The 11952-nt window shown below is 41.8% G+C and overlaps 2 protein-coding genes across 6 annotated transcripts; both read left to right on the top strand.

Annotated features, from left to right (window-relative positions):
* Positions 1 to 348: 348 nt before the first annotated feature.
* On the top strand, positions 349 to 6393 carry slc25a15a (solute carrier family 25 member 15a). Of its 4 annotated transcripts, XM_046389679.1 has the most exons (8): positions 349 to 852; positions 1279 to 1400; positions 1560 to 1640; positions 2316 to 2574; positions 2684 to 2824; positions 2917 to 3092; positions 3738 to 3896; positions 5689 to 6393. In XM_046389679.1, the coding sequence occupies exons 2-8, from the start codon at positions 1382 to 1384 to the stop codon at positions 5808 to 5810; spliced, it is 957 nt and encodes a 318-aa protein (XP_046245635.1). In that variant the 5' UTR covers positions 349 to 852; positions 1279 to 1381; the 3' UTR covers positions 5811 to 6393. The 4 variants fall into 4 exon arrangements, with proteins under 4 accessions (XP_046245635.1, XP_046245639.1, XP_046245638.1 ...); XM_046389683.1 differs by lacking the exon at positions 1279 to 1400 and having other exon boundaries at positions 353 to 852; XM_046389682.1 differs by having other exon boundaries at positions 354 to 1400; positions 1544 to 1640.
* Positions 6394 to 6512: 119 nt separating this feature from the next.
* stoml3a (stomatin (EPB72)-like 3a) lies at positions 6513 to 11493 on the top strand. Of its 2 annotated transcripts, XM_046389685.1 has the most exons (7): positions 6513 to 8529; positions 9322 to 9425; positions 9843 to 9915; positions 10058 to 10140; positions 10228 to 10431; positions 10853 to 10987; positions 11106 to 11493. In XM_046389685.1, the coding sequence occupies exons 1-7, from the start codon at positions 8451 to 8453 to the stop codon at positions 11295 to 11297; spliced, it is 870 nt and encodes a 289-aa protein (XP_046245641.1). In that variant the 5' UTR covers positions 6513 to 8450; the 3' UTR covers positions 11298 to 11493. The 2 variants fall into 2 exon arrangements, with proteins under 2 accessions (XP_046245641.1, XP_046245640.1); XM_046389684.1 differs by having other exon boundaries at positions 6513 to 9425.
* Positions 11494 to 11952: the final 459 nt, after the last annotated feature.

Here is an 11952-nt window from a genome sequence, read left to right as displayed (position 1 = left end):
TATTAAAGGCAGGTAATTCACAACTGACTAATTACACCTCCTACTATCATGCTTTAATTTTGGGTTTCCTGTGATGAGGTGTGTGCACCACTGGGAAAGTCAAGCATTGTCCTTGTGCCCACATGAACCACTTTCTGACTGCTGGCAGTGCAACAAAAATTTTACTGTTGTTGTTTGTGAGAAAAATAAACAATGCAGCAGATCGGGGACACTACAGGTGATCACGAAACTTCATTGCTTTTGTTGTAATTTGATAACTTAGCAGGTCATTGTTGATTTAACTTTAAGTTTGGTGTTTGAGGTTGTGTGTGAAGAGATGAGGCCAAAGTAACTCAGCATCAAGCCTCAAACCAAAGGCACACAGAGAGTGTTGAATTAAAACAATTCCTAGCACTGTCTTACGAGACCAGGGAACAGCTACATTAAAGGCAAGTCAGCAATAGACATGCTTTAATTTGGGGTTTAAAACAACTAGGTGTGCGTAAACTGCAATCTGTGCGCATTTTAAGGCAGGGCCAACTTGATGTAATGAACCGACAGATTTCATAAGAATTGGGGAAGAACACGGAAGTGCAGTTAGACGTAAACCTCCCCCGACAAACTGAGACTTTATTACATGACCAGTGTCCTGCGCTCCAGAAATCTGCGAACCGAGGAGCTGAGATGCTCTTATTGAGACTTGATCCTGTGAAACAGACAGGCACGTTTCGACGAGTTCTTTGGTTTCAGAGCTCGTCTTGTGCCCGCATGGAGCCACGTTTTGACAGGCGGTAGTACAACAAACATTTCGCTGTTTGCTGTTGGTGGAAGAATCAGACGTCAACAAGCCGCAGCAGACTGAGGAGACTACAGGTGAGCATGGAATATACCTGAACTTCATTGCTCTTTATTGTCGGTTTGTAACTTAGGAGATCACTGCTAATTTAACGTTAAGTTTGTTTTTTGTGTGTGAAGAGATGAGGCCAAGGCAACTCAGCATCTTTTGAATAGTTGTGGCTCCACACCCAAATGTTAAGATTTGCAGTAGGTGTCTTTTGTTCCAAACACGCAACGCTGTCAAGTCAGTCTGAGTTTAAATAGTGCCTGTATAGAATATATTTTATAGAATTTATTAGTTCCAAAGTTAAGCAAATTGCGTGATAGATGGATAGATCTCAACAGTGTAAACAGTCATCAGATGATATTAATTATTATTATGACGTTATGAAGCGCAGGATGTCAAGTCCTGTCAGCTTTATTATCCTTAAGGGGCTTTTGAGTAATATGACACTCTCTTAGATCCAATAAGACAAGGAAAAACTCCTCACCTGTGGTGGGACAAAAAGAAAGAAACCTCAGGAACAGCAAGAGAGGCTGGATCCCTCTCCCAGCACAGAAAGACATGCAACAGATGTCATCATGTGAGCAGCATACATCAACAAAAAACTCACAGTGTTTGAGAGGGTCAAACTCCTGACAGCTTGTAGTACAATAAGTGTTTCGTTGTGGCTGTTTGTGAGGGCCAACAACTCAAGACAAACAACGAAGCTGATTTTGCTTTCAGTTTTCTATATTTTCAGGTTTCCACAGCATCTTTGGAATCATCATGGCTCCACATCCCATAATCCAGGCGATCATCGACTTCTCAGCTGGAGCAGTAGGTAAATTAACTGTATGAATCAGCCGGTCTATTTTTCTATTTGGAGCATGGATTCTCAGGGACTCAGGAAAGTACAAGCTGGCCTTTTAAAAACTCTTAAATATTTATCGTAATTGAACCATAATAATAACAATAATAATATTTTTTGTCCTGTGTTGCCTGCACTGTTATCAGCAAGCATGGAAGCATGACAATAAAACATGTTCAACTTGTTCCCCAGACTCTGCTTTGGGTTCTTCTGCCCTGATAAGATTTCAATTTGAGCAGCTGAATGCTCAGTAAACCAGAATAGTAGAGTCACTCTGTGCACAGTGAGATCGGTTTTTCAGTAGAGTCTTTCAAGTTGATGTCCTTTTGCTTTTAGCTGTTGAACAGTGGGAGTGAACCAAGGTGCAGAGAGAGTACATGTGACAGATCTGGTTCTGAGTTGTTGTTGTAGTGTGAGAGCAATTCACCTGGGGTAGAAAAACTGTCAGTACTGGGGAGGTTATTGATACTAGAGGATAAAGTGTCCAATTTGATGTCCTTAATTTTACGGATTTAGAGAGTTAGAGATTGACACTGATGGATAAGAAGATGCGGTCCGAGAGAGGGAGGGAACCTACTTAACACTCAACAGGTGTAACACCTGAGGCACCTGAATCTCAATAAGACATCTCTGGAAATCCTTTCTCAGGTGGTACAGCTTGCGTAGTGAGCGGTCAGCCGTTTGACACGACAAAGGTCAAGATGCAGACGTTCCCCACAATGTATCGCGGCTTCGTCCACTGCTTCGTGTCCACCTACAGGCAGGTGGGACTGCGTGGCTTGTACAAAGGCACGACCCCGGCCCTTATAGCCAACATCAGTGAGAACGCTGTGCTCTTTCTGAGTTACGGTCTCTGCCAGGATGTGGTCCGCTTTTTGTCCAAGATGGAAAAAGGGGCCGATCTCAGGTTTGACACATTAACATTTTTGTGTATTTATTTGTGTGTTTATAGTAAGAATACAGTGTGGCTTCTTAGATTTATTGGCCATAATTACTCCCTTTTCATTGCTCATCAGTGACATCCAGAAGGCATGTGCAGGATCTTTCGCCTCCATCTTCTCCTCCATGGCTTTATGTCCCACTGAGCTGGTGAAATGCCGCCTTCAGGCCATGCACGAAATGGAAGCATCTGGCAAGATCCCGAGTGGACAGAGAAGGTTGGTGTGACCAAAACAAGACGTTGGAATGAGCAGAATATGTCTGGCTTCAGTTGACGCACCTTTGACCGTTAATTGTGGTGTGACTTCAGCACAGTGTGGACAGCTGTGAAGACAGTGTTGAAGACAAATGGACCGCTGGGTTTCTACCAAGGGCTGACATCTACCATTGTGAGGGAGATACCAGGGTACTTCTGCTTCTTTGGGGCCTATGAACTGTGTCGGTCTAAATTTGCACAGTACATGGGTACCAACAAGGACAGCATAGGTATGGTCATATTATTTTATATTTAAAATTAAAGTGAGGGTTGGTAAGTTATTTCAGACGCATTTTATTTTTTGTCAAGAAAATATCCTAAGGAGTGAAGCATCTCACTTCTTTCTCATCTCTTTTGAGAGTTGCACACACTCATTACCGATGTGGTCCTCCTTAGGAAATGACTGCGGGTAAAGACATTTAAGAGGTGAAAGGCAAGGAAACATTTCCAACAGTTCAACATTCGGGTGGCGTCAGAGGGTGTGGGTGGATCTCCAACTATGGGTTGTGCAGTTTGCTGCAAGTTTCAAAGCAAGGTCGAGTAGACAAGATTGAACATGACGGTTAAGTTTATTAAATTAGTTATTTGATAATCCAGAATAAAAGAAACAGTCATGTAGAGGCAAGTAAAAATTGACTTTGGGCCAGTAGATTTCTGAGTGACTTGCTTGACTAAGCAAGTGAAAGAGGAAAACTTTAACACAGAAATCTGTATTAGTGATCTAGCTGCACTTTTTTTTCTTTGTGGCAAATTTCTCCACCGACATAATAACTCGACAGCCACACCAACCCCAGCTTTAATGAGGCTTTGTTGCAGTTTGTGATGTACACTTGTGTCTGTGATCTGTCCCCACAAAATAGTTCTGGTCTTTGCAGGCATTCTTCCACTCATGTTTAGTGGTGGGTTTGGGGGAGCTTGTCTTTGGTTGGTGGTCTTCCCCATAGACTGCGTGAAGTCCAGGATCCAAGTGTACTCCTTAAGTGGGAAGCAAGCAGGCTTCATGAAGACCTTCTTGGGTGTCATACGCGCTGAAGGTAAGATTTGAACATCCATCCATTTTCTATACCACTTATCCATCGGGGTCATGGAGGGGCTGGAGCCTATCCCAGCTAACTTCAGGCGAGAGGCAGGGCACTGGTCACCAGTCAATCGCAGGGCCGACACACAAAGACAAACAACCACACACACCTAGGGCAACGTAGAGTAGCCAATTAACCTAATGTGCCTGTTGCTGGGATTGTGGGAGGAAACTGGAGTACCTGGAGAAAACCCATGCAGGCACAGGGAGAACATGCAAACTCCACACAGAAGAGCCCAGCCTAGGATTCGAACCTGGGACCCTCTTGCTCTGAGGAGACAGTACTAACCACTGCATGGTCCCAAGATTTAAACATTCCTTCTGAAATCAAATTTCACCCAGATGGGTTCTCAACAGCAGCAGTTCTCATATTTTACCAGATAGAACAGAGGATAACAACTGAGTGGTTTTCATCACAGGGTCAGATAATTACAGCCTGGAGGACAGTAACTATACCATATAATTAGGCTTTTTGTGAATAGCCTTGGTTTGGTAGAGAACAGTGAGATCAAGGCGTGATTCTACCGTTTTGCTCAAGAAGATTTTAGACTTTCAGAAACAAGAAGCAGCCTCTGCAGAGACACACTTCTCTCTTTAGTAAGAGTTCTTTCAAAAATGAAAGATTCTTCAGTGGTATTTGATTTGTTGTTGTTGGTTTTCTAATCTTGTTTTGTACATCTGAAAAACACATCTTCCTTTGTAAGACATTGCGGTATTACAGCCACTATGTTTGATGCTCCAATGGCATCCCTCCAGAGAAAGGGAGGGATGCCACTGGAGCATCAAACAGAGTTCATAATGAGATCAAACAGAGTTCATAATGAGACAAAATTAATCAGAATTACTCAACCCCCATCCCTGAATGAGATGAGGTTGATTTAATAACAAACAGTCAGAGTGAAGTTTGACAAGTATGATAAAGGGTGTCCAATACAAAAGCAGCAAAGCATGCTAAGATACACATTAGAATGTACTGCAAATAAAACAACATAAAAAATGCAGAAAATATTGTAATAAATTTTCAATGTGCCCACAGCTGAAATTCAATAGTTGAAACATTTGTAAAAAGTTGACCTGAAGATTCAGGTCAAGTGTGAGCCCTGGATGAAGTTAAAGTGTTAATTTATGTGTTAGCGCTCTGGGAAGTTTAAGCATCAATAAGTTCAAGTGATTCTAAATATTTTTATTCCACTGTTCTCGGTAAACTGTAAACCCTTTAGTGTGTGAAAAACCAGTGTGACCTGACTGCAACACTGTGTTGAATAAAAATGTACAAGACGGAGTCACGGCCACATGGCCACACAATCTGCACCATCTGTTGGCATGACGGGGAGATGTTCAAACTAACTTGGCCATATATTGCATGGAGCCAGTCTAGAATTTCTCATCATTTCATAAATTAAAGGATGTTTTTTGCGACCTTGGAAAGCCAAAGCTGGACGACATGACACGCTTACATTTACCAATCCTACTGGTGGAGCTTTGGTGTACCCAAATGTCAGAATTTTAATGTGAACTTGTGTAATGTAAAGTTAAACGCTCACTGCCACTAGAGCACCAGCATCTCAGGCCAAAATAATTGTGTGCTTTGTTCTCCCACTCATTAAGTTGGGAGGAAACAAAACGAAAGCAGCATCTGAACAAACAAAACTCTGATCGGCCTGTCAAACCTGGCAGCGCTGACCAAATCCGAATCAAGATTTTGTCACTGAGTCACATATTTCCTAAATGTTTTGTTTGCCCCACAGGGTTCACTGCTCTGTATTCTGGTCTGACTCCCACCATGATACGCACCTTCCCTGCCAACGGAGCCCTCTTCCTGGCTTATGAGCTCACTCGCAAGTTTATGATGGAGGCAGCTGGTGCCTGATGTGGAGGATGCTTGAAGCAGGTGTCCTGTTGAAATACTGCGTTGTCCTCCTGGTTTTCTGAAAATGGACTGACTAAAAGTTTTTTGGGGTCTTTTACAGGCAGAATTTGTAAAATATGTCACTTGTAGAGCAGAGGTGGGCGAGTGACTGTGACTGTGGAACAAAGCAGTGAATCAGAGTAAGAAAATGTTTTTTTTTCTGACTGTTTCACAGCAGTTACATTTTAAAGCACAAATAAGCACTCCCAAACCTCCGCACAACACTCTGGATTTTGTGTTACTACAGTCAAAGTGCTGGTTTCATCCTTTCCAAACATGCCTCCATCTCTTTATTACGAATTAAAGAGATCAAGGCAGCTAATTTAGTCAGCACGTTTTTATAGAGTCCACCAACTTCTAAAGAGTCAGCTGATGATTGAGAGAAATTACTTTTGTTTAGGTCAATATATTGTTTTTCAGCATTGCTGCATATTATGCCTTTAATGTTTGACTAAATGTGACCTAAATGCCGGTGTTGTGGGTATGGCTGTTTTTGTGCTGTGCTGGTCACAGTAATTCAAAATAAAGTTTTTATTCAAATATACTCAAGTGTGAGAGTTAATACTTAACCTGTGAATGCGTTTTGACATGATCACTGATGCCTTAGATTTTTCAGTGAGCAGAATATAAATTGGCAGCTCAACATATCTCTCATCAGTTTGTCACCACGACTACCGCAGAGCTGAATGAGTCAAAAACAAGACAAACTCAGTAATAGTTATGAATTTTGTGGCACCCTCAGCCAACTATGCACTTGAGATGGAGCGACATCTTGTGGCCATTGTGAGGTATTACAACCAGAGAAATGCAATATTATTCAGTTATTAAAAATCAACCAACCACAGCCCACCAAGGAGACTTCATCTATCTGTCTGTCTGATCAAGACTATGGATTCTCAGTGACTCAAATAAATATATAAATTCTTTTAAAAAGTCAAATTATTTATCATAATTAAAATTACTATACTAATTCACACAGTGTGTGTACATAATAATGTGTTTCCACTGTTACCTCCACTGTCGTCAACAGCTGAAATCTTATCTGGCTGCATTTCTGAAGGATAAATTTTATCCACTGTGAGTCTGGACCAAAATGAATCTAGCAAGGGAAGCATGACAATGAAACGGGTTTAACCTGTTCCCCATTCTCTGCTTTGGGTCCTTCTGCTCTCGCGACATCAATTAATCTCTCTTACTGAATCTCAGTAAGACATCTCTGCAAATCCTTTCTCAGATGGTGCGACTTGTGTGCTGATTAGTTTTTAGATTTTGAAAAGGCCATAACTGCGCCACCGCTGGTGTGTGTGGATGCATTTTGTAACTAACTGGTCTGAGCCAGGATATGACTCATCTGTGGGGAATATCCTGTGTAGCTGTTAAACTCTTTCTTGTCCCACAGGGTTCAGTACTTTGTACTCTGGTCTGACTCCTGCCTTAATACACTCCTTCCCTGCCAACGCAGCCCTCTTCCTGGCTTATGCCCAGATGCAAGTTTATGATGAAAACAGCTTACGGCTGATGTGGACGATCTTTACACTTAAAGTATTCTGCTGGAACCCTGCTTTGAGTCACAGTAGTTCAAAATAAAGTTTTAATCCCAATATCCATAAGTCTTATACTGTTAACCTGTGAATATGTTTGAGCATCATCCCTCATGCAGGGGCTGTACCTCCCTTCAAATGTTTCACTGAGCAGAATATGCTTACTGCCACCTAACCTGGACAAACAGTATATACAGGCTAAAAAAAAGCAGCTGAATACTGGAGTGTTGTGTTGTGTTGTGTTGTGTTGTGTTGTGTTGTGTTGTGTTGTGTTGTGTTGTGTTGTGTTGTGTTGTGTTGTGCCTGCCTGTCAGGTGACCAGGTATCCTGTGACAGTGGATTAAGCCTCGCTAAAAAATGATGGTAATAAGCAGCTCACGTACACACACACTGTGTAATGCTTCTTTTGCCTGTGTAGTTGGTCTGTTTTACATGCTGTAATTACATATCATGTAATTACATTACTCTCAGTTACACAACACTACAATTAAGATTTGCAGTAGATATAAAATATATTAAGTACATTTTCTTCTGTAAATCTTGGTGTGTCCACATTCCTCCACCTGCCTCTTTCTTCCTCTCCTCCTCTCACACACTTTGTCTTTGTATTTCACTGTCTCTTAAATGCAGGTAAACTTGCTATATACAAGAGGAGAGACATGAGTGTCGTCGCAGTTTCTTGTGCCTGGACCAGCTCTCATGTTTCAGGACTTAGATGGCACCTATTGTTTATTCATGACCTGCACTCAGCAGGTGTCAGACTCCTGGATGTGGATGTAAGAGTATGACGGGGAAAGCACAAGAGCTGAACTTTAAGCTTTCCAATACAAGAGCCACATAGTGGGGTAGGCTCTGTGTTTCATGTTACCTGTTGGCACCCACTAGGTGAGTCCAAGAGTCACACACCAGGTGGGAGTTTATGTGTGTGTGTGTGTGTCTCAGGCTCGTGAAAAGCAGCAGGTGATGAGGGACGGGAGGCCACACCCCGCAGGGAGAACAGGTAGGTAAACAAGTGCAGCACTGCTTCGCCCGCTCCATCACACCGACAACACACTCACTAATGATCTCAACAACGTCCAGCACGGCTGAGATGGTAACACAAGGCAAACTTCAGATCAACGCTGTGGATAATGTTGAAGGTAAGCAGGCTCTTTTAAAAGTCTTTTACTTTGACTTTTATTAGATGCAAATGTTAATTTCTTTTTAACTCGTTTCCCACCGATGTTGGATGAGCGGGAAAGTCTGAATCATCAGGGTGAACATGCCAGGGATAATGAATATTGTTTTGGGGCCCCAAGTGTGCTGTTTTTAAGGGACCCAGGAATTCTAGCAGGATCCCTGTTATTCAGAAAATGTTCCCTCCTTGTTATCAAAGAGATCGGAGAATACTTTGACACAACACCTTCATTGTCTCTAAGTAAGTTTGCTTAAAGTGTTCATTGTTATGGTATATCTCAAGACTTTTACGCAGTGGAAGTAGGGAATTAGAAAGAAAGAGGGGGGAAATTATGTATGCAGTGTAGACAAGACAAGACAAGAAAACTTTAATTGTATGGCCCATTTTTACAAGCAGTTTTTCTCAAAGGGCTTTACATAAGCATTTTAAAGATGATATATCAATATTTCGGCAGCTTTATGCAACAGTTTGTCTCAGATGGATTTGAGTTTACGTGACTTCCCTTAGAGAGTAATTACATCATCTGAGACAAATGAGTCGTGTGGATCAGCTCCACCTCACTGCCTGATGCCATTGACGTTTTGTCATTCTTAATAAAAGGTGCTTTCCCACCGGGTCATATTACATTTTAATTATATGGACAAAGCACAACAATATTCTTCACTCTGGATTCACATGCTCACAGATGCGGAACAGAGGTGTCATGGAAAAAAATACAAACTATGCAGGCTTGTGTTTTTCACTCTCTCTACAGATAAAAACTCTGGAAGATTGGGGTGTTTCGGTTGGCTGTTGGTCCTCATATCCCTCATCTTTGTAACACTGACCTTCCCACTCACAATATTCATGTGTGTTAAGGTACGTATGCTCTAACTGACGTGCACTGCAAATTAAGATTAGAACAGTTTTTGTTCCTGAAAGATGAAACTCTTTGAGGACAACACCTTTTTAGGATACATAAATGTATTTTTTATTCATGAGGAGTGATGTAACACTGATCAGTCTCCTCCTTCCTATGGACTCCATACAATATGTCTCTGTGATTTATTATTTATTTAATATTAGACAACCTCTGTGTGTTTTCTTTCAGTTGAATGGTGCATGCATGTTAACTTTAAGGCAAGGTGGCTGCTGCCTGCTTTTGAATCTGTGAGAAGTGACTGTGATGCATCTGAATTTAGTTCAGATGTAGAAACATGTCAGAGATAAGTTTTCCTTTCGGCTCATTTGTTTCTGTTCTGTTTCATGTTCTCTGCATGTGTTTCTGAATTCCAGATAGTGAAGGAGTACGAGCGAGCCGTCATTTTTCGACTGGGCCGGATCACTGACAGGAAACCTAAAGGGCCAGGTTTGTCATCTAACGTGTTATCGGAGTGCATGCTGTGGGATAAAACCAATCCAGAAACTGGTTTACTTGCTGAAAAGGTCTACTTTGTTGCAATAAGCTCTTGTTGACTGTACAAACAATAAAAGCAGGATCTTCTTTCCAGGACTTTTCTTTGTTCTACCCTGCACTGATAACTTTGTGAAGGTCGACCTGAGAACTGTGTCCTTTGACATCCCTCCGCAAGAGGTAAGACAGGTGTACTACACCTTATGATCATCTTCCTGAGTGACCACAATAGCAGCAGCATCATAGTTACAACTTTTTGCCTTGCAGATCCTAACCAGAGACTCTGTGACAGTGGCCGTGGATGGCGTGGTGTACTTCCGCATACACTGCCCCATCTCATCCGTGGCAAACGTGTCCAATGCACACTCATCTACACGGCTGCTGGCTCAAACCACCCTGAGGAACGTGCTCGGTACCAAAAACCTGGCAGAACTGCTGTCTGACCGAGAGGGCATCTCACTCAGTATGCAGGTGAAGATAAGCTGTGTAGGGTCTATGAGGAGCAGGAGGGCAGGAGAGAGGTGGGAATGGTATCTTTAGAAAGGTGGTTAAAATGTGATTTTAAAGGAATGGTTCATTTATGGTTTGCTACAAAAACGTGTATGTTATAGGCCAACAGTTTCCGTTTTAGTTTTCATCCAAACACTCAAGTACACAGTTTGTACATTTGAGGGGATAAAGGTTTGCCTCTTTACACATCCAGCAGACTTTAAACATCATGTTTCTAACCCACTGATAAATTTAAGTCCAAAATTCACTCTCCCTTACTTACTTACTGAAGACTGAAAAAATCATAGCCATTTGACTCATTGCTTATTATAACTTAACTGATTGGTGGAGGTAATGCAGGTAACGGGAACTGGGGCATATGTTGTTGAATAATCCCCTGCAGGAATCCCTGGATGAAGCCACTGATCCGTGGGGTATTAAGGTGGAGCGTGTGGAGATCAAGGATGTGAAGTTGCCTCAGCAGCTGCAGAGAGCCATGGCAGCAGAGGCAGAGGCCAGTCGGGAGGCCAGAGCAAAGGTAAAAAAGGGAAAATGATGCAAGATTTAATTTCTTCTTGATGCACTCCAACCGGGACAAAGGTAGGATGCTGCCTGAGAGGGAACAATTGTAGAAGTAATGACTGTCTGTGTTTCAGATCATCGCTGCTGAGGGAGAAATGAAGGCCTCCAGGGCTCTGAAAGAAGCCTCCCTGGTAATCGCTGAGTCACCCTCTGCTCTCCAGCTCCGATACCTGCAGAGCCTCAACTCCATCGCAGCAGAGAAGAACTCCACCATCATCTTCCCTCTGCCCATAGATATGTTGCAAGGTTTTATGCAGAGGAAGTGATGAATCCCATAGCCAGTAAGCTGAGCGAATGTAATTCCAGTTCTCACTGGTATATAATCAATGTTACTTCAGTGGTATCTCTTTCAGATACTGTAGATGAAAGCAGCCCAGTGTGTGGCTGCTGAACTGCACTCTGCATTAGCACTTCTTATAGTAATTTTTCTATTTTTATTAAGGCATAAGAATAACTTTATGTACTTTCCCTAAATAAGAAAGCAAAATATAGAAATAAATAGATACTTAAGGATATATCAACACCAGACCTCACTTTTGGACTCTTATTTTCTTATTGTGATTTAATCCTTAAATACAAAGTGCGACATGTACAATATAGACATTAGTGTCTCATCACAAAGTTTTAACCAGCTACGCTACGCTTGCAGTTGTGGAGGAGGACAAAAAATAAATAAATGAAATGCACAAGAAATGTAGAACAAAAAAACAGTGCACAATAACTTCATAAAGACATGCTTTCATATAACTTAGCCAGATCATGAACTTTTGAAATACTGAGTACAATCTTTACAACAAAAGTCCTGTAAACAATCAACAGAAGTGCCGACATTCACCCGATACGCCAAACTCCACTGGATATAAACTGTAAACAAAACCTCTTATTCTAAATGTTGAACAAACATTCAGTAAATGAGTACAA

The sequence above is a fragment of the Scatophagus argus genome, chromosome 5 (genome assembly GCF_020382885.2).
Source record: "Scatophagus argus isolate fScaArg1 chromosome 5, fScaArg1.pri, whole genome shotgun sequence".
In the NCBI taxonomy this organism is placed as follows: domain Eukaryota; kingdom Metazoa; phylum Chordata; class Actinopteri; family Scatophagidae; genus Scatophagus; species Scatophagus argus.
Note: the sequence above shows the minus strand (reverse complement) of the source record. Positions and strands in the feature narration are given on the sequence as shown.